General features: G+C 39.1%; 2 protein-coding genes across 3 annotated transcripts in view; one reads left to right on the top strand and one right to left on the bottom strand.

The window, feature by feature from the left end:
- LOC144658469 (cell division cycle 5-related protein-like) overlaps positions 1-2649 on the top strand; it is a 27352-nt gene extending 24703 nt beyond the window's left edge. Inside the window, exons 21-22 of the mRNA XM_078518877.1 lie at positions 285-413; positions 1310-2649. Of these exons, the coding sequence (XP_078375003.1) occupies positions 285-413; positions 1310-1426 (246 nt within the window). The 3' untranslated portion in view covers positions 1427-2649. The remainder of the gene's footprint in view (positions 1-284; positions 414-1309) is intronic.
- Positions 2521-21630, bottom strand: LOC144658475 (palmitoleoyl-protein carboxylesterase notum1a-like). 2 transcript variants are annotated; one of them, XM_078518892.1, is made up of 12 exons: positions 21223-21630; positions 20536-20750; positions 17899-17951; positions 13306-13401; positions 11269-11329; positions 10428-10489; positions 9158-9260; positions 8472-8657; positions 8066-8178; positions 7112-7274; positions 6171-6218; positions 2521-5091 (listed from the first exon to the last, which is right to left on the bottom strand). In XM_078518892.1, the coding sequence occupies exons 1-12, from the start codon at positions 21223-21225 to the stop codon at positions 4854-4856; spliced, it is 1341 nt and encodes a 446-aa protein (XP_078375018.1). In that variant the 5' UTR covers positions 21226-21630; the 3' UTR covers positions 2521-4853. The 2 variants fall into 2 exon arrangements, with proteins under 2 accessions (XP_078375018.1, XP_078375017.1); XM_078518891.1 differs by lacking the exon at positions 21223-21630 and adding an exon at positions 20985-21148.

Below are 21630 nucleotides of genomic sequence, written 5' to 3'. Positions count from 1 at the left end.
CTGAGTTACCCAACAGAATTTAGTAAAATAGGCACTTGTCAGTTGTATGTAATGTTGTATCGTATCGTGTATCGATCGTGGCGCTTGTATCGAGGTACATATCGTATTATGAGAAAATGTATCGTTGCAGCCCTAGCAAATAGATTGAAGGCATCCATTCTTTTTTTCCGGATGTCGGTTTTGTCAATCAAAGGTATTAACACTACGTTGCACATTATTGATATCTATCGATATATTCAGATGCCTTGTGTGAACTAAACACGGTTGCTTTTTTTCCCCTTCAGAGTCGAGCTGTTGGTTTGACGAAACAAATTAATGACCTTTACGAGCAAGTTGAACAGGCTCACACGGAGAAAGAAACATTCAGTTCCCTGAGAGAACATGAACTGAATGCCATTCCTAAGAGAGTTGAGGTATTGTGGTCGCATTCACTTTCTCAGTTTCTCGCAAGTGAACGTATTCTATTTATGAGTCCTAAAAATGCATAAAAACAAAACTACACGTAAGAAAACCTTTCGATTTCAGAATGAGAATTCCAAGGCTGTTACAATCATTGAAAACTGAGAAAACTCTGAAGTAGCTTTTAGTAGCTTTTACTTCGGTTAACTTCGGAAATCTTCGCAAGTCATCGAACCAACTTCGGAAATCTTCGGACGTTTTCGTGTACGGAAAACTACTCTTGTCCAATCAGAACCCAGTAATTTTGATAAGTTTACTAGAAGTGTGGATAATGCCCCCGTTTGCGATTAATCTTCTCAGAGCAGTCAATGGAGTTTAATTCGGAATTGCTATAGTTTTGCTTCACTACGCTCTATGATTGGTTTAAAAACTCGTGTCACCTTAAACCAATAGCGGCGTTGTTTATGTTTGCTGTGATCAGCCATCCTGATTGCCAAGGTGTGTGATTACTTTGGTTTTGGGTTTTTAAGGCACTCATTAAAAACTGCATCCTGTTTTGCTCAGACTTAGGGCCCTTTATACAATGCGTATTTTCTCATGGGAGGCAGCTTGGCCGAGCGGTTTAGGGCGCTGGTGTTGTAATCCGGAGGTCCAGGGTTCACAAACTTCACCCTGCCAGTAGCTGGATTTGTTTCTCGGTTGTCCCGAGTGAAAATCCTCGGTCACGCTTTGTATATAGCCCGGTCTCCTCCTGCCAGTTGGGATATTTAATCATGTTATGTTCATTTTGAATATTTGTTTCCTCTGACTCAGTGGCATTCCTGCAAACTAGCTATCTTGAAGCTAAGTGCATGACCACTATAAACAACATTTACATTTTTACATTTTTTAAATCCTGTTTTCCTGTCAGGCACTGAGAGAAGACGTACGAAGACAAACGGACCGTGAACATCAACTTCAGACGCGGTATTCACATCTCTTGTACGAGAGAGACGCGAATTACAATCAGATGCAGCATGGCCACTGATACTTCACCTCAAGTGTTGGCCTTCCTACATCTCCACTGCTCCAGCGACTTAACGGGCACTCGACATGCTGCTTGAGTGCAAACATTTTCTCGACTCAAAACATAATTATCGCATTGTTATTTTTATCGCATACTTATTTTTGCGGGAACTAAATGTCGCGAAAATGGAACGGGAATATTTCACGGGACTTGATTTTCGCGATTTGGCCAAAAAAAAAGGTTTCAAACCAAAAAAATACAGTAAAAAAAGCGTTAAGAATTAATTAATTAAAATCGCGAAAATTAATTCCCGCAAAAATAAGTAACAATGAGGTAGCGCACTCATCCTCTGTTATAAAATAGCCTATGCAAACGCGTGTTGTCATTGGCTTACAGGTGTGTTTCTGTTGCTCAGTGTTTTTAACCAGTAAAATGAGTTCATTGGACATTGGATCTCCCATAACATGCACGTAAAGTTACGCTTTGTATTTTGTACGTGTTATAAAAACGTGTTTGCAAAACTGCCATTTGCTAACCTTTGAGAATTGAGCTCTTCTGTGTAATTTAAACATTTACTTGCCTGCGGGTTTTTGTTCTTTTTGTTTGCCGAAAATTCGATCGAAAGAAGAAATTCAAGTATAAGGGAGCCAAGGCAACCACGACAGAAACACAGCACATTTCTTTTAAAGGAAAATAGTCTAAGGATTGTTTTAATTTAATGGATTTTCTCTTGTAGGTCAGTACTGTCTACAAGCTCAAATTTTTCACAAAACCCCGAATTTGGACATATGACTTTGTTGTTTTGCAGAGAAAGGTATAGCGCGCGTACAAAGCCATTGTTCTGCTCATAAAAAACGTTTGCTAAGTGACGATTTAGTAGCTGTTGTCGTGGTTGTTGAGGCTACCATTCAAACCATCATTCGGAGATTAACGCCCTTATGACGAGCCTGACGTACATGTGACGTCATGGCCGCGAGGATTGTTTACAATTAATCAGCAAGCTCGTTCCCAGGGTATTCTCGGCGGTCCTTTTCAAGATGGCGGCTTTTTTGGGAGGGGGTGGGGTGGGGGGTGTAGACCCTGTGGACGGGGTTGAATTATCAGTGCTTGCCAGATCAGATTTCACGTTTTATTGAAGGAAATAATTGCTGGTGCTATCGATCATCTCTTCCTATCTTTCTTTTGGTAACTAAATACAAAAATACGAGACCACATTTGTAGGAATAAAAAAAGTTGTTTATAAATCTTATGTGTTGCTGTATTAAAATATATTACAGAATTCCCTGACGTAACAAATACATTCGTATAAAGAACTGTCAAGAGCAAGGTCTCTTGTTTTACGAAGCGTTTTTACAATATCTTCAAAAATTATTACACATACCAGTTAAGCTTTGCAGATGTATAAAATAGCGAGGTTAATTTTTCATTTGTTCGAAGTTGGGTAATCAGGATGTTGGGTTCAGTTTTTTAACAGTGTTTTATAATATTTCATACTTCATAAATAAAAGAACAGTATCTAATAATTCGTACATTGCGAACGAATCTCGTAGGAAGTTTGCCAGTTTTCAGAAAGGGCCATCAATAGTTACACAGGGATTTTAAGACCGCGGACTGTGTAGATGAGGAAACACTAAAACAAACGGAAAAATAGATTTATTTGTGACGGAAGATGCGACAGAGCGTTTTGATTGGTTCCTAAAGCCCGTGAAAATTGCCCCAACCAATAAAAGCGAAGAAGGGCATTCGATCTTGCCACCAGTCAAAGGTTTTATGTTTTTAATTTTGTTAGAGTTCTGATATTTCTATTTCGCTCTGTATGGAAACTTTAATTTATTTACCCAATCCGCGGTCTGAATTCTCTGTGCTGTTTGTCGTAACAATATACATCCAACAGACATCGATGTGCTTCTAGAATATTGATAATATTTGCCTCATTAGCGATAAAGCGCAGGTCCTAGCTTAGTTCGTCTCGAGTTACGGGAATCTTAAAGTGGGCATGCTGTCTCGTTATGAGAAATTCGACTGTGTTTTTGTTACACTGGTCACGCAAGGCTACGCCTCCGAATCCGTCGAGGCCGTGTCGCGTCACGCAATGACACCCAGGGGACGTTCCTCTCCCAAAAGCTCCATTTGAGCTTTGAGGGAGAAGATACACGAAGCAAAATGTAATGGAGTTGACATTTACTCGTCCGACACTTTACATCCTTATATAATACAAAAAATAACAATATTCTTTAGTTTCATATTAAATGCGCATCTTTATAAACGGAGTTACATGTCATAGCTATGAAGACGAACTTATTTTTCCTCACAAATGAAACTTTTTTTCCAATTCTTTATGATCGTTTGCCAACATACAATTTCCCATCTCGGGTCGCCACTCAATACTAGAAGTATAAGCAGATAAGCTAAGAGAGTTTAATCAACAAAATTGCCATTTCATAACGTTTATCATTTTTAAAAGAAATAAGATGCTGAACTGTTGGACTAAAAAAGTTAATAAAAAAACATATTTGTTAAAAAATTCATATTATAAACCATATTTTCCAAAAAATGTTGTAATTTAGTTTTCAATCCACAGCGAGCTTCCGAACGCCTTCACAGTATTTCGTTAGTGTTTCCTTTATTTGTCATTTTAAACTATTACTTTGATAACCCGCATTCAGGATAGCCGCCATGGCTGTCTTCATATTGGTATAGATTGATCAACAGAAAGGCCGCTGGCGAGCAAATAAGAAATATTAGAGGAGAGAGTGGAAGGCAAGTCTACCATGATGTAACTTAACCACTGAAATTCTGAGATCTCTCCAGGCTCCGCGCGCTTACTTTTCACCTCTCCCCATTTCCCAGCCCGTGCGAAACACGAAAGAGAGAGGTAAAAGCGAAAAACAATTTAAAAACCGCCCATTCCACCTAAGTTCTTAGTGTGTATTATAGAAAGAGTAAAGAGGCTTCCTTTTCCAGCAGCATTTTAGAGCCCAAGAGAGACGTCAGGTACAATCAGTCAGCATTTTAGCAGACGGCTTTTATAATTAAAAAGTCAGGAATGATTGAAAGCCAAAGAATGACAACGGTCACATGACACAAACTCCGCCATGCTGGAGGGCAAGCTCTGCTCCGGGACATTCTGAAACAAAGGAAAGTCAAGCTTGACTGGTTGAAGACGTTTTGGATGTTCCAGGGCGTTGCTTGCTCTCCAGCAAGGTGTTATTTTGTACCGTATGATCGTTAGCTGCAAAGGCCCATTGCCTATTCTTTGGCTCACGAATATTATTTGGCACAAGTATTTTATTGCTAAAACAAGCCGACTTTGCGATTGTCCGCTCCCTGGTAGACAACCAGGCTAATTCGCATTATAATATGTAGACCATCATGGCGGCTAATATGTAAATATGACCTACAGCTTACAACAGGGGGACATGAGACCTTCTCTTGCGGGCTCATCTCATTAAGTCGATCTCGATGGGAAAGCCCTGTCAGAGCTTGGTTTGATTGGCACGCCATGGGAACGTGGTGCCTTTCTTGACGGCAAATCTGTTGGCGGACACGTTTTGTCGCATTGTGGGTGATGGCATTCGTTTTCAATGAGCGTCCTACAGTTGGCCGAGCCATCGCTAGAGGACTGGTACCAATCGTCTAGAGCATCGTTTAGGTTCTTGCCACCAACCATGACTTTCAGCCAATCACTGCAAATAAACAAAAGTAGGTAGGTAAAACTTTATTTATACACGGAATCAATTCATGTTACATGCTCTTTTATCGAGCCGTGCTAAATTAATCAACTAACTAATTCATAAAAGTCATTAAGACATAAGAAAATGGATACCAAATTGAGTGAAACATAAAAATAAACAAAAATAAAATAAACACTAAGATAGTTGATGGTACATTTTACGGCGAATAAAAATAAGATACGAACGGGCACTGCGAATTAATTGCGATCGATATCGGTTTTTCAAAATCTGTTAGGCTTAACAGTTTTCAAAGTTAATCATGTTTGTTTGTAACTTGTAACTATAATAATAATAATAATAATAATAATAATAATAATAATAATAATAATAATAATAATAATAATAATAATAATAATAATAACAATAATAATAATAAACTTGTAATTATAATGACCGGAAGACATATTTGTTAGAAGCTATAGTTTTGTCATTAAAATCCATAGAAATAATTTCTTCGCTAACATTTAGCTTCATAGAGACTTTGGCAAAACTTAATATTAAAAACAGACTAAATTCAGCCACGACACAGCCCCTTTAATAATCATTTATCATTTGTCTCGTCTGCAAGAGGCTAAGGAAGCGCGGTGGCTTAACGATTAGCGCGTTGGACTAGGATTTAAGTGGTCCAGGGGTTGAGCCAAGTTGGCCGAACCGAGTTTTTGTATAGTAGAAAAGCCCCGAAAAGCCTCGCAAAAATGAGTCCTGGAAAATCGTTTATACTGTGCAAAAGACATATGGAGATGATTTCGAGCCCTGTTCTTTTGTCTATGGGCCCAAAAACGGATAAGAAAGGGACTTGGTGCCTTATGTCTTGCGTGATCATGAAGTGCGTTTTTAACGCTCCAAAAAATTACTCTTCCTATTCAGCCTATAGTATCTCCCCACCGTGGGTATGAAATGGAAAAAGCAAGATCTTCTTTTACCTCTCAAATGGCCTGAAGTTTTTAAATAGATTTCTTCTGGTTCCCACCATAACACCTATTTCAATAATGACACTAATGTATGAAGGCAGAGAATTTAAGCATACTTACTCTCGCGTGAGGATAGTGTGAGAATAGCACGACGGGGCAAACACGGCACTGCAAAAGAGAATTCGAACAATTTATTGTTTACTCGTGAAACAATTCTTTATCCAAGAGCGAGTATAATCTAGCTTGCTGTTAGCCATTTAATTATATAAAAATAACCGAGAAAAGGCGAAAACACAGTGCCAGTGCCAACAACAAAACAAACAAAGAATTCACGTCACTGAAAAACTATGACGTCATCACTTTAAAAATAATGTGAATTTCAACAAATCCATACTGCCTCTAAATGCACTCTGCTCGTGCGTGGTGTTGATTAAAACGGAGAAAATATAAGCTGTTTTAGTTTTTAGGGGTTTTGTGTTCTGGTCACGTGACTTACCAAATATGGTCATGACTACCGAAAATGAAGGCAACCTCCAATAGAACAAACATGACCAAAAACTAAACCCTTAGAAGTATCATAACAATCATTTTGTAGTTTAGGGTCTCCCCTCTTAATACGCGTGAAAAAAAAAAAAAAAACATTGCGCGAAGTTTAAACGCGCAAAAATTAATACCATATTATATAGCAAAGAATAAAAATTTAAAATATTTTGAAACTGCAACTATCTACCCTTGAAAATATCTTCTCGTCTTGTTTTCGACTAGCACCCTCCCTCTGATTACTGTTTTCATCAACTTATAAATCCACCAAAACCTCTTTAGTACAGTCACCAAAGTTTTCGTTTGCAGGCTCCTTATTTCTACATTGAGCCAGACCTTTCAATATTTCCATTAGTTCCTTAGTCTTTGACGACTGATCCATAAAGCAATGACTAAATCGCAAAATTTAACACACTTCTGCTTTATTTTATCTTGCAATAAAATTTGAACTTGCGAAATTCGGCTCCCGAATTTGTAAGTACGCGCAAAAATTAGAAAGAATAAGGTAAACGAAAACTTACCAAGCTAAACCTTTAGTGCGATTGAATGACTGTTTCAGTTGTTCTCCAAGTGAGAAAGCAATGGAACTAATGTAATTGTTGTCGTTTTGCTTTTCGGGCATTTGAGACACGGCCCAGGCTATTTGAGCTTGGTCATACAACCACTGGAAAACGAACAACGGACCTGTTAAAATTAGAGATAAAAAACATCAAACGGGTTATTCCTTCAAGAACTAAGTGAGTGAGCGCAATTTATACGACTATAATATGCCTAAATCTTCTGTCCTATACTTACAAATAGTCAAGGAATTTAAACCTTTTTCTTCCAGACTCAGTCTTTGACGGAAGCCTAGTGTGTGGTAAGCAACAGTTTTGTAGTGATTCTAAATTTAAGTTCGTGGATGAACCAGAGTGTATGACCATTAAATTAAAAGCGACAGAGCAGTACTTTCACGTGGTTCTGTTAATTTATTATGCCTTTTGTGAATACGGTGTTTCCAACTCGTAAACCTTATTGTGTGACTATTCAAATGGAGGCTATTGACGGAGCAGAGTAGTACTTTCATGTGTACTGTTTTTTTTTTATGCTATACAAGGTGGTTTTAACTTTCAGGTCTGCAGATGAAACACTAGTGTGTGACCACTCAATAAAAAGCTATTGAGCAGTACTTTCCTTGCTTTAAAGGTCTTGGATGAAGAAGAGAAGAGCAGAGCTAAGAAAATCAACTTTCTACTGACTCTACAGAAACGTCGAGCTCAGATTATTTTGAGTATAGATCCAAACTGAGGAAACGCTACAGTCGAACCTAGACAAGCGGACTAATGGTACTGGAAAGACGATACATGTCTTACCTTCCGTTGATACAAAAATGGGGGCATTTACACTCTCTCCCAATTAGACTATATAGGAGTATCTAGAAGAGGTCAGGAAAGGAATTGTCTTCGGTATAATGCACTATAACCGTTGCAACTTACTGTGTTGCGGGGATTTACTGTCTGTGCGATACACGTTCTCTGCAAAGTAACACCTCCACTTTTCTGCAGGATTTCTTCTTGCACAATCATCCGGAACAACACCTCGCCAATATCTAAGATTGAGGAGAAAGCAAACTTGATGCTCTCAAACAAGACGAAATTAAAGGTTAACTAAAATGTCTTATAAAAAGGTTGGCCAGTTAATTCATTTATTGAAATCTTATCATCATCATCATCATCATCATCATCATCATCATCATCATCATCATCATCTTTTTTTTTAAAAATTTTGTACCCAGAAGAACACACTGAATAGCCACGAGGGAAACGGTAGAAGTTAACAAATCTGGATTATGGGAACCGCAGCCGTTAAGCCGGTCACCTGACGGGTCACGTGTCTACTTACGCCATTCCCTGCTTGATCATGTTAGTCTCCTGCGCTGGCTGACAGTTCATTTTGCCTCCGTGACACGCAGGAATGTCTAAGTACCATCCAGAGTCGGCCAGGCCTCGGACCTGAACTTTAAGGCCGGCCATATGAAGTCTTCGTGCCAGTCTGTCCAAGTTGAGGATAACGCCGATACCACCAGCACTGTGAAACGAAACAAATAGAGATTCATTCCTCGCTTCTCGTTAGTTCATTTATTCGTTCGTTCTCTTGCTCGTATGTTCTTTTCATCTTTGTGTTTTTTGTTTGTTTTTTGTTCCTTTTATGCCTTTTGTGCGTTTCATTTTGTGAGTCCGTTCGTCTGTTCGCCCGTTCGTTTGTTCGCAAGTTCGTCTGTTTGTCTGTTAGTCTGTTCTTCCTTTCGTTCGTTCGTTCTGTTCGTCTGTTTTTTCGTTTGTCTGTGTGTCCTTTCGTTCGACCGTTCGACCGTTCGTCCGTTCGTCCATCCGTTCCTCCGTTCCTCCGTTCCTCCGTCTGTCTGTCCGTCCGTCCGTTCGTCCGTCCATTCGTCTGTTTATCCGTTTGTCCGTTCTTTCATTCGTCTGTTCGTCCGTCCGAAGAGTAACTATAGGACTATTATTTATAAGGTCTGACAAACTTTGCAACAAGTTAATAACAACAAGATAAAAAAAGTGTTGATATACCTGCTTCCAGCTAGAAGTAAATGCTTTGCGTGGTAAAGGCCTTTAAACATCAGTTCTTTGATCACTTTTTCCAATATTCTTGTTCCAAGAAATGAGAACCGCTCTGTAAATCAAACACACAAATCCAATGGGTAACTCGAGAATTCGTTTAGGAAAAAAAAATACATGCATAAAAAAGTTAACTTGATTATTAAAAGGATGAAAAAACAATTGTCTTTATTCCGTATAAAGCCAAATGATTCCCGATACAGGAATGCAGTGGTTAAGGCACAACTTCTTTGGCAGCACGATAAAAAACATTGTGTGTTCTGACCAAATAACACTGACAAAAATATGCCAGCAGGACATTAAACACATTCAAACGTGTACGATACTTTTGCTAGAGGCTTTGACAGACAGCGGTAAGAAAGTATCATAAACCTATGTTGCGGCCTCAAGTACTGAAGCAAAACCCTTGTGAGACAGCACATTGGTACTACTTGACTGTTAAATATGTTAACTTTGATTTTACACGACGTCGACCGCTTAGCAAGAAAACAAAGATCTTGACTACATTTTTGATCGTGATTACAAAGACGACTGTGTTTCAGAGGTTCTGTGTTTCGGATGTGTGTGGAGAAGGCCCGGGGGGGGGGGGGGGGTACCTCCATAAATTTCGGATAGGGGTGTGCCGCGAAGGTTCTTAAACCCTGACCCTATTTAAGGATAAAGAAAGCGAAAATTGATACCCTTTTTAAGGCCCAAAACCGAAAAAGGACACCCTATTCCAGAGGAGGAGGAGCGTTCCGTGACGACCCAAATAACGGCTAACCGCGTGCGGCAAAACACAAATTTTTATAAAATCGCTTTAATAATACTTAAACGGATAGTACAGTTTTAAGATACCTTTTTTTTCGTTTAGCTGGGCGTTTACTTTAGCTGATAGTAGTTAGGTACCCTATCTAAGGATCACACCGGGAACACCATGCCAAAAGGAGCAAAAATGACACTATTTAAGGACCGAGAGCCTCAAAACCATACCCTATCCCGCGGCACACCCCTATATAGGCCATATATGGGAGTACCCCCTCCCCGGGGGGGGGAGAAGGCCTAGTGCAGATAGGCCCGTTTCTGCTCGAAAAGGGAGGGGGAGGGGGAGAGGTGGTGCAGTGGTGCAGGTAATTACTTTATTGCTCTAGTAAGAGGGCAGGGAGTTTCATCTAGATCTACCACTGCATCAAGAAAATATCGCGATTAACGATACATGTATAGGCAAATGATGTGACCTCACCTCCTGTTTCCCACCTGGATGCATTACCACTCCAAGCATCACTCGAGCAGTATGGTATGTACCTGATGACAAACAAGATTGATAAGCATATACATGTAATTAAATTCTCTTAAAGATTTGGATGCAAAATCAATTGTGTAGAATACGAATCAAACGACTGATCCGTTAAGTGCGATTTTTTTCATAAAGATATAAAACCAAATGTCCTCGACTAGTCTTCCCTGCTGAAAGATTTGTGTAGAACTAGCGAAAGAGACGTTTTGGGAGCTCGGGTGTCCTCGTTCTCTATCTTACATCAAATGGACTAAAAGTTAAACTTTTACCATCAAAATACGTGTTCTGTACCGTCAAATGTCAAAGCTAATTCTCAGCTCCCATCCATTACGACCATTTTCCTAGTGGAACTCCCGTTTTCCTAATTGCTTGGGTTGTCAGTTTTATAACCAACGGCCTGAAGCCTGAGGCGAGTAGCATATCTACAAAACTAAAGGCCTGGCTAAACTAGAAAACATTGTTGCGGACGCAAATATTTCCCAGTTTAACCACGCGGGAAACATTTGCTGCGGAAAGAAATTTTGCTTCACGGAAACAAAAAAATGTTTCTACCTCAAGCCAAAAACATTTTTGCTTCCCGGACACAAATTTTGCTCCCGAAACATATGTTGCCCAGTTTAGCCACCTCAGAAACAATGTTGATTAGCTTGTTTAACCACTCGGGCAGCAAAACATTTTCCTTGCGTCCCCGCTAATTTAGCCACCTAGGAAACATGACAAGGAACAATGTTTCTGCAACAATGTTTCCTAGTTTAGCCAAGCCTTAACAGTTGTTTGGAATTCTTACACGTGATTTGCATTCCACCAGCTCGGGTTTTCACTGGGATCAGTCGAAAGTATTCCGTTACCTGTTAGAGGATTAAACACAGAATATTAAAAAGCTGTACGTGATGGCAAGAACAGTTTAGTACTAAACAGTGAAAAAGTAATGCATCAGTTAAATGGACTGTGTCACGGCTAAGTTAAGTTTATTTTATTACGTTTTGCCAAATACTCGCTGTGAAACTTAATGTTTGCAAAGAAATTACTTCTATGGATCTAAATGACGATACCATAGCGTCATTGCAAGCAAATGTGTCTCCCGGGCGTTAAGTTACAAGCAAACAAGATTAACTTTAAAAACTGTTCAGCCCGACAATATTTCAAAATTCCATATCGCAGTCCGTTTCAATCTTTGTCGCTTTGGCCATCCGTACCTTCTTTTGTATTTGGTGTGTATTATTGAAATGTTCCTTCACTGTTTTAAGAGGTTCCTTTTATATTTCAACGAATTTGATGGTCATTTCTCATGCCTAAAGTTTGCGAAAATCCGTGATACAGTCCCTTTATTACAAGCAGTGCAATTAGCTTTTTGTGCAAAAAAGTGAGTAAATGCCCAGGACGAGGTGGGGGACAATCAAGCTGTTCAGATTCCCTTTATTACATGGTACATGATACTTATTCACGGAAATGCATGTCTGCTGTGGACTTCAACTGAGAAGGAGCAAAACCAAACAGGCAAAGGAGAACAGTGTGAGAAAACTTGAAAAATGTTGAACATTGTCTGTGCGCACTGTCCACTTTTGTTTCCCTTGAGCGCGAGCAAAAAGCGTTGAACGAGAGTAAAAAAACAGTAGAAAATTAAAAGTGATGCAACTTGCCCTCCACCTACCGTGTATGTTTTTCGCAGACTCCCTTTCGGAAAAGCAGCTAACGACTAGCGATTTTAAATTGGGGAGACATGGACCTAACGGTTGGTGCCGGATCGGGAAGCATGGGTTCGAGCCTTGAAATTAAAGCCTCTCCCCACCCAGGAGCAAGAACATGCGTACCTTAATTGCGGGGGGAGGGGGTGGTGCACAGAGGCGGCGGAGCGTATATAGGGACGTTGTCCCAAAAATACTCAATATCTTATCTGAGTATTTCCGTTCTAGAAAATTTGTGTTTTCTGAGGAGTTTCAAGACCAAAAACTTCCGAAGATTCTCCGGTTGTCCAAGGAAGTTTCGAAGATGTTTGAACTAATTTTTCGCTGCGTTCGCGATATTTTCGGCACCAAAACGGGGGGGGGGGGGGGGAGGGGGAGGGGCTGACCCCCCAAATTTTTGTTTCGGAAGGCTGCAGCCCCCCTCCCCTGTCGCCCCTGCTCCGCCGCCTATGGTGCATGAATGCCATTCCTTACCCAGGAGGACAAGCAACAGCCCTACTCGCTTCATGACTCAGAACCGGAGGTACGAAAGAGCCCTGATTAACTGCTTGGCTTTGTCGATACTCACTGTATTATTAAAAATGTACTAGAATTACGACGGAATCCGCCAGGACTTCGAGTATTAATTGGACAAAAATATGTACCGAAATTATTTACATCTTATTACAAACGTCTGTGTTTCTGTTCCAAATATCTTATCAAAACAAATCATTTCTAACAACGCCAAACGTTGAAAACAAATTTCGAAGTTCCACTGCCGGAATTCCACTGAATCGCTGAAAAGACGATGTTACGAAAAAGCTTCACGTGAGATTTTAGTTAACATGATTCTTGTGAACTTTGAAATTCATTTGTATTCGTTCATTTTCTCATACTCTGATAAGAAATTGTTGTTGGTGTTATCATGTATAATTACTTGCATCTTTAGCTTATAAAAAGGGTAGAAAATAACGCAATAGGATTTAAATTATTTTGATACTCGATTGGTGACGAACCTGTAAAACTAGCTTTTTAGCTAAGTGTTCTGACCACGCTAAATAAATTAAAGTTTTATTTTTTTTGTCCAACTAAAATTAATATTACTCGATTTCCTGATGGCTTCCCTCTTAAACTCTTAAATTATTTAGATCTTTTCTCACCTTCTTTCGTTTTGCTCCAATGACGAGATGACATCAACTCCTTCATATTTTTATACCTTTCATCACAAGATGCGGCGCTATCACAAAACTCACCGCCTGATCAAAAGAGAAGTAAAATAAGTAGCATGGATTAAAAAGCTGATGATTTAAAACTCTGTATTTAACAACCCACGCCTTGAGAGGCGCGGTGGCCTAATGGTTAGTGGACTGGACTCCGGATCGAACGGTCCAGTTTGAAGCCCTGGCCGGGGCACTACGTTGTGTTATTGGGCAAGACACTTTACTCTCATAGTACCTCTCTTCAACCAGGTGTATAAATGGGTACCGGCGAATTTAATACTGGGGGATAACCCTACGATGGACTAGCATCCCATTCAGGGGGGAGTAGAAATATTGCTAGCCGCTTAATGTTACCGAAACCGGGATAAGCTCCGGCAGTATGGGCCGCATGGCTCGAGGCTTTCCCTTATTTAACAAAGGCCATGCCACTTTGGTTGGGGTAGGTAATCACATCGGCTTTGCTTTTACAAATATTTATACAATTAAAAGGGTAAACATTTTAAAATAGCCAGACGAAAACAAAAACAAAGGCGTAGCTCATTCAACGAGTGAAATAAATGTTCCATGTCATGGGCATGTTAAAATGGTAGTCATAAATTTAAAAAAAAAACGTATAACATTCTTTTTGAAGAAAAAAGTAGCGCTACAATTTCTTTCGTGTTTTTCGCTTTTTACTGCTCGAAGTCATAAGTAAGCGAATGTTTTGTGATTTCTCTTCCGTGAAACAAAATTTAAAGGTAATTCAATGAACAATTATTCCCAGGCGAACTTTTCAAGCCAGAATATTCTTCCTAAGTTACTCAGAAAATTAAAGGATATTCTTTGCATACCAGCAAAACAGAAACGTTGACAACGGAAGCCCTAGACGAAATGGAAACATGCCTTAAATGCGATAGCTTTTCACTTAATAGACAGGTATTAATAGACCCTACAATTTCACTTTTTTAAAAGAGCTAACTGTGTATAAAAGCTGGTAAACAGAAATAAAATATTTCTTTCTTTGATATTGAAGAGCATGTTAACTCAGTAGGGAAGACGTGAAACTTTTCACGAGCATTTAAGGGCCGTTACAATAGGTCAAGTAATTTTAATAAACGATTTTCTTACTTGCAAAGTGTGTGTGTGTGTGTTTTTTTAAATTAAATTAAGGGATTACAAACTGACAAACACAATAAGGAAAAACTCCGAGGTAGCCCATAAGATTGCAGAGAATTAAAAATAATTTCTACCTAACCGACAAAAAGGGGGTTTAAGCCTGTCAAATTGTTTGTTTTTCTGCAGTTAATCGGAAAGGATTACAAACTGACAAAAAACAACAAAGAATAATTTTGAGCGAACCCTAGAAATTAACTTTTTAATGATTACAAATGGATTAAAGAAAGCTAAAAATCATATCTACCGAGCCGACAAAAAATGGGATTTGGCTGCTCAGTCAAAATTATTTCATCATGACGAGCTTAGCCCTCAAAAAAAATTCTGTCCAGGAGGTCTTTTAATCTTGTACATAACTTGTCACCGCATGCCAGGAAATGTGAAATGAAACCGGTCCTAGTTATATGTACGTGATCTGTTTCTTGTGTCACGCAGTTTCTGCTTTCGCGGTTTTGAAACGTGCCGGTGGATCTTCTTTAAGAATATTATTTGCTAAATTGTCGATATCGGCATCGTTTGCGACCTTAAATCGATGATAAATGTTTCATAAGTTTTCCGGGCAACACGGTCAACTTTGAGTCGGCGTTTATGTGTTTTTGTATCAGTTATACGACATTGGATATCCGACGGACAGCCGAAAGCATAAGTGGACTGTGGTAAGTTACAAATGTAAAAGCGAGTCAACGAAAATAATATCGGTAAAAGCGAGATCAACAGTAATTTTCCCGCGGAAACAAGTTGAATGTATGAAGATTGGGGCTTTCAAGGAGTCGATTGTTGCAGGCTTCACGACATGAATTGAGTAGCATTGTTACCAATTTTAAAAGTGTTTTTATCGCATTTTTGTGACATGTTCCTCGCTACATTGCAAAACTCGTATGGGTGAATGCGAAACAGGAAAGCCATGCAAGATTGTGCAAGGGTTTCGTCTAATAAACGAAAAGAGATTCGGCATTTTCGTCTAATGGTTACAGTTGCCGGGTTAATTTATTCTGGCGGGAAATACGAGGTAACGCAATTCGCAAGCAGCGCGGCTCGCCGCCGTTCATCCAAGATAGAAGCAAGACAAACACCGCAGCACAATGGTAAGTTGTATTTTTTTATTTGTGGAATATAAACTTGAGCTTGGGTTTTCAGTTTCACTACGGTCGCTTATGTCAAGCGCTGTAATAATAATCAGCTTGCGGTGCTTAAACCTGGCTAATCGCGCGCTGACTTATTTCGCTCTACTAACCTCGCGCTAATTTTTTCTGTCTTACTTGGGTGGTGAGTTCTTTACTGAGCTCTTGTTATCTGTGGGCAGAATATTAACCTCGCGCTAAATTATTCTGCCTTACTTGGGTAGTGAGCTGAGTTCTTTACTGAGCTCTTGTTATCTGTGGGCAGAATATAACCTCGCGCTAAATTATTCTGTCTTACTGGGGTAGTGAGCTGAGTTCTTTACTGAGCTCTTGTTATCTGTGGGCAGAATATAACCTCGCGCTAATTAAATTATTCTGTCTTACTGGGGTAGTGAGCTGAGTTCTTTACTGAGCTCTTGTTATCTGTGGGCAGAATATAACCTCGCGCTAAATTATTCTGTCTTACTGGGGTAGTGAGCTAAGTTCTTTACTGAGCTCTTGTTATCTGTGGGCAGAATATTAACCTCGCGCTAAATTATTCTGTCTTACTGGGGTAGTGAGTTCTTTACTGAGCTCTTGTTATCTGTGGGCAGAATATAACCTCGCGCTAAATTATTCTGTCTTACTGGGGTAGTGAGCTGAGTTCTTTACTGAGCTCTTGTTATCTGTGGGCAGAATATTAACCTCGCGCTAAATTTTTCTTTCTTGCTTCGTTGGTTAGTTCAATATTTATCTTGCGTTTTTTTTTCAATCCGCGATTGAAATTTTATTGAGCTGTTTTAAGACATGAACATCAAAACCCAAATCCGGCTAAAATATTTGCTTTTTCTTTCTCCACAGAGAAGCCGCGGCTGTTATGACTGACACCTCACTGTACATTGCGGCAGTTTAACGTGCGAACTACGATCTTATGTTACCGATCTTAATCCCCTTAATGGAGAAATATTCTCCACTAAGGGGATTAAGATCTAATTTGCATAATTTTTTTTCGAGGACTAAGCTCGTCAGTCAGAGTATTTTCAAGTTTGAAGCTTGGAAATATAGTAACTGCAGGGCATAGGCATGAACAACCAAAATTTGGTAGCGTGACCTGTAAAGATCTGCTTGTAAGATTAAAGCTTTCTATTCAGTATGACTTAACGACATTTCTCCTTATTTTTTTTTCTGATAATTCTTCTGATCCTATAAGGCTCGTATTTGCCGCCTAACTTGCTAATCCGATTAGTTAATGACATCAAAGGCGAGAGGTTTTTCCGATCAACGCGATGATCCCTGCTTTGCAAGCTGCAGGTAGGTTTAAAAAAAATTGCTACTGTAGGAAGGAAGGTGATAAGAAATTACCACAAAAGACGAAATTCCAGCTTAGTTGGGTCCATCGAAATGTCAAGTGCCTCGTCGTGACCGAGAAAACGATATTCAATTTAAATTAACCTTTAAAGGGACCGTGTCACGGATTTAAGCCAAACTTAGGCATAGGACAGACGTCGTCTGGGCATAGGAAATGACCATCAGATTTGTTTAAAAATACAAAATAACCTCTTAAATCAGTGAAGGAACATTTCAATAACATAGCAAATACAAAAGAAGGCAAGGATGGCCAAAAGCGACGAAGATTGGAACGGATTGCGATATGAGTTTTTGAAATATGGTCCGGCGGAACAGTTTTCAAAGTTAATCTTGTCTTGTAACTTTAAATTATAACGCCCGGGAGACACATTTGACTGAAATGAAGCTATGTTTTTTTTCATTTAGAATCATAGAATTAATTTCTTTGCAAACATTTAGTTTCATAGCGATTATTTGACAAAATTTTATAACATAAAATTAAATTAGTCGTGAAATAGTCCCTTTAAATCACTTCAAGAGTCAAAGCGTAATTGGTTCTTAAACGCAGTCCGAGTGTGCGTGGATACACGTGACCATTCAAATTAAAATCTATTGAGTAATACTAAAATTAATGAAATACTTTTTGAGCTTGTGGATGACACCCTCGTGTGTGACCATTCAATTGAAAGCTATTGAGCAGTACTTTCAAGGGGCAGCTTTGCTTCTTTTGGAGTTTTTTAATTTCGGAAAAATAGAATTTTTAACTTGGGAAATCTTGGGGTTTTCTTGGGAAAAAGAACAGTGTGATTACTGTTCAAGTTTTTTGACAACTATGATTTAGGTCTATGGGAGTTTCTCTAATGAGTCTAAAACTCGGGCGACGGACTGATTGCTAAGTTAAGTAAAATAAATTCGTTAATACAAGTTAACTTACCTTCCAGATACACGATCCATCTTTTGCTGCCACGAGCTTTTCTCAGATAGTATCTAAAATAAAGTAGAGATGTTACGAAAAAGGAAATTATAAGCATGTAAGTATACAGTGTAAAAGTAATATATAAAAAACAGAAGGGTGAATGTGAAAATCAGTTTCAGTATTAAAATAACTAGATATTGTTTAGTCTTTTTGGGAACTGAATGCCATATTATGAACTCAACATTTGTTTGTTACTTCTTCACATTGATTCTGAAATCTCGTGTAAACTATTTTAAACGTAATTCTACGGGATAAGTTGACAAGGTTTTTTGTCCAGTTTTCTTTTCCAAGCAAAATTTTGTATATTGGACAATTCGCTAGAAATATCCGACATCCCGAGAAAAAAGTCCGCAGCTACGAGAACATCGCCCGCCAACAGAAAAACTCAATGACCTCGTCGCTATAGTCTCTGCCGAAAGAAAAAATAGCGGGATGATGCGTTTAACCGGCGTTTTATCAGAAAAACAAACGCGACCCACGGCGGCGATTTTTCTTTGTTTCTATTTGGTTGCAGACGTTGACATTACCCCTGACAAACAACGATATCAGCTTCTATTTGACCCACAGACAGTCACAAACAGAACTAGTTAAGTACAGATTTTAGAGACATCCTTTGTGTGGTTGCCGTGGTTGTTTCATTGGCCACGCTTGGATTCCTTTTTCAGTCTTAAAATTACAATATCACTGACGCTTACAAAAAGCAATTAACTACAACCATTCAAAGTAAGAATTAATAAAGCAAGAGCACGTTTGTACTACATGCAATTAACTCTTATATTTCAATCATTTTGTATTCAAAAGGTTTCATTTAAGGTCGGTGGTCTACTGACACTTCTGATCAGAAAAAGATGTTCGTCTTAAATATGTAAGTCTTAAATACGTCTTAAACCTTATTTTAAATATGTACATCTAGTGCAGATAGCAATTAAATGATAAACAAAGAGCAATGTTAAATAGCTTTGAAATTTCTTCCGGAAAACAAGTGCTTTGATCACGAGGAATCCGTAACTGGACTACAGTTCTCGCGACATATTTCGGATAGTGTCTGTCGGTAATTTAACTGAACATCTCTTCTTCTAAAGAACCAACCAGAATTATAATCCAAGAATTTGTCAAAAGACTGATAATGGTTCAGAGATATAGAAACTTGGAAAGTGAGGAACAATAACCTGGCTGAATTGCGCCAGCTGAATCTTATAACACTTCTTCTTATTTTTTGAAAGTTTAATTGAAGAACTGATGGTCGCAAGATCTAGAAATACAGCTTTAAACCTAGTTACCTAAATTTGTTGTATTGGCAACAAGAATGCATGTTGATTTTTGAAGTTGTTCACTCAAAAATTTTGAGTAATAAGTGTAGTGTTAAAGACATTTCACTAAACTCTGTTGGTTGGACTAGGGTGGGGTTACACTTTCTCAAGATTTACCTTGCATTTTCAATTAAACGAACAGGTTTAGCTGGCATAAAACCAAACAAACCACATACATGTGAAACGCTGGCTCCGAACGTCTGCTGAAATAAGTTCGGTTCCTTCAGATGTACACCTTATCGATACAAGCAGCCTTAAAGGAATCTTCCGGAAAATAGTTTGACTCTATTTGTTATCTTATATATGTGAAAACCTGATGCAGTTACAAAGTATTTAGAACTTTCTTCTGAGTTGCGCCCACATCTATCGATAGTCATCTGAATAAATTAACATCCCTAGCATTTGAGAAATACTTTTCCCTGTAAATTTTGCAAACGCTTGCCCTTGGCTTAATTTGGTACTATTGGCCTAGAAGCTGGGACCCGTTTCTTGGAAGCCCAGAACACTTTTCGGGCCCGTAAAGCCATTTTAAATTATCTGTATTTTAAAACCAGAGAAGTGTATAGGCTTGAAACTTTGTATGAAGGAAACCTCTGTTCATATTAAAAATATCATGGAATTAAACAGCTTTGTATTAATAAGGTTATAGATTTTGCTATGGCTTTTCGGGTGCGATTTCTTTTCGGGACCTTGGAGAAACGGGCCACTGTGTATGATTGTGTATGGGGCGTTCTAGTCAGGACTGCACCATGTGAAACAGTCACTTAGATTGCAAAGAACGAACTGCACTTTTTCACGGATAACACAGAGAGCGAAGTAATTAACTGTGCCGTCTTTGGCTTAAGTTCTTATTGTCGCCACTTTTCAATTCAAGGCTCACTTTTTCGGATCCTTTTTCAATGAATAAGTTAAGTGTCTGTCATCGTAAACTAGAAGATTTCCTCGAGCAGTACTTTTAACTTCTCCATATTTTCCTCCTCCGCAAAACTACACACGAACAATACTTATCTTAAGCATCCAAACGTTTGAGATTAACTGCGGTAGCCAGGGAGAACTAAAACTGCGGTTTTGATCTTCAAAGCACCGCATGCGGGAAAGTATATGACAAATCCGAATTAATTTTCCGTGTGAAGCTACCCGCGCGCCGCGCGTGGTCCTCATTAGGTATCTTTAAGCGCTCTACGATTCTCATATTGATAAATATACTGATAAGTATTTCAACAGCACAAGTGTCACCACACACGATAACAACAAGCGGTATTTGATCGCCGTATAGATCGCTTACCCTGCCGAGGTGCCGTCGTTGCATGTGACGTTCCTGTCTTGGAGATAGTGTCTGTTCATGCTGAACGCATCTCTAGAGAAACAACCTTTGGCAAGGTGGAGTAAATGGTTGAACTGAGCGGTAAGCTCCGCTACTGACTCCTTGAGATCGATGGAGCAGTCTACTACTGCAATAGATAAGAACGACAGGCAGAACGCCGCTGTAAAAACACGGAACTGCCGAAGAGAAAAAATAGAGAGAAATATTAGTTATTTGTTTTCTAAACATTGTTAACACCCGGTGTTACTTACAAATAGTTGGAGTGCCATGAGTTTTAAAACAAAGGTGGGTTTTGGCGCGGCCTGGCGAAGGTTTTACAATGATGAATGGCCGGTCAAGAAAAAAATGTTGCATCTATTTTAAAACTGCCCTTTCAATTCCTGGGGTTTTTCATGGAAAATTACTCTTACGTTAGCGCTTTTAATTATTGGTTGCCTGCCGTGTGCATAACGTGGCTTAAACCGCATTTTCGTCAAGTTAAAACTAATTAAAGGTTCGTCATAATTGAATAACTATTCACAATTGCCACAAATTGGTTTCTCGTAAATGCGATTAAACTTTCGAACTCGCGCAAACTGCCAGCTACGTCGCGAGAAAGGTCCAACAAAGATACTGCATTCTCATTAATATTTTGGCATTATTACTCACCATTTCTGACGCAAAAATACAATCCTTGTCCTTTTACACGCTCCGGAGGTATTCTTTCAGTAAAAGATTTTTACTGAGTTCCTGTGTTATAAAGTGCGCTCTGTTAACGCAATGACACAACTCTGTTACTAACGCAGAGTGGTGAGGAATTAGTGAAATTTCCGAGGGCAACGGGACACTGTATACGGCGACCCAGAAATAAACGAAAGTGTGTCGCACGAGTGGACTATATAGCGTTGAGCCTCCATACTGAAATGTGATTGGTCGCGGCGACTAAAAAGGGTACAGGGCTAATTGCTCAATTATTACACTCTATAGCCGTGAAAAACCGCCGAGTTAATTCGGGCCTCTTCAATTACATACCCGTGCACGTCATTGGATCAACCGCTAATTCTTTATGCAATGACA

The sequence above is a fragment of the Oculina patagonica genome, chromosome 6 (assembly GCF_052425735.1).
Source record: "Oculina patagonica isolate OP01 chromosome 6, crgOcupat, whole genome shotgun sequence".
NCBI classification, from domain to species: Eukaryota; Metazoa; Cnidaria; class Anthozoa; order Scleractinia; family Oculinidae; genus Oculina; species Oculina patagonica.
This window is presented reverse-complemented; position numbering and strand designations above follow the sequence as displayed.

Coding starts and splice junctions, on each gene's coding strand:
- LOC144658475 (XM_078518891.1), bottom strand. CDS start 21,041: ATGCGGTTTAAGCCACGTTATGCACACGGCAGGCAACCAATAATTAAA. Junction 7,275..8,065: donor CAGTAAATCCCCGCAACACA/GTAAGTTGCAAC, acceptor TAATTTTAACAG/GTCCGTTGTTCGTTTTCCAG. Junction 5,092..6,170: donor CACACTATCCTCACGCGAGA/GTAAGTATGCTT, acceptor GTTTATTTGCAG/TGATTGGCTGAAAGTCATGG.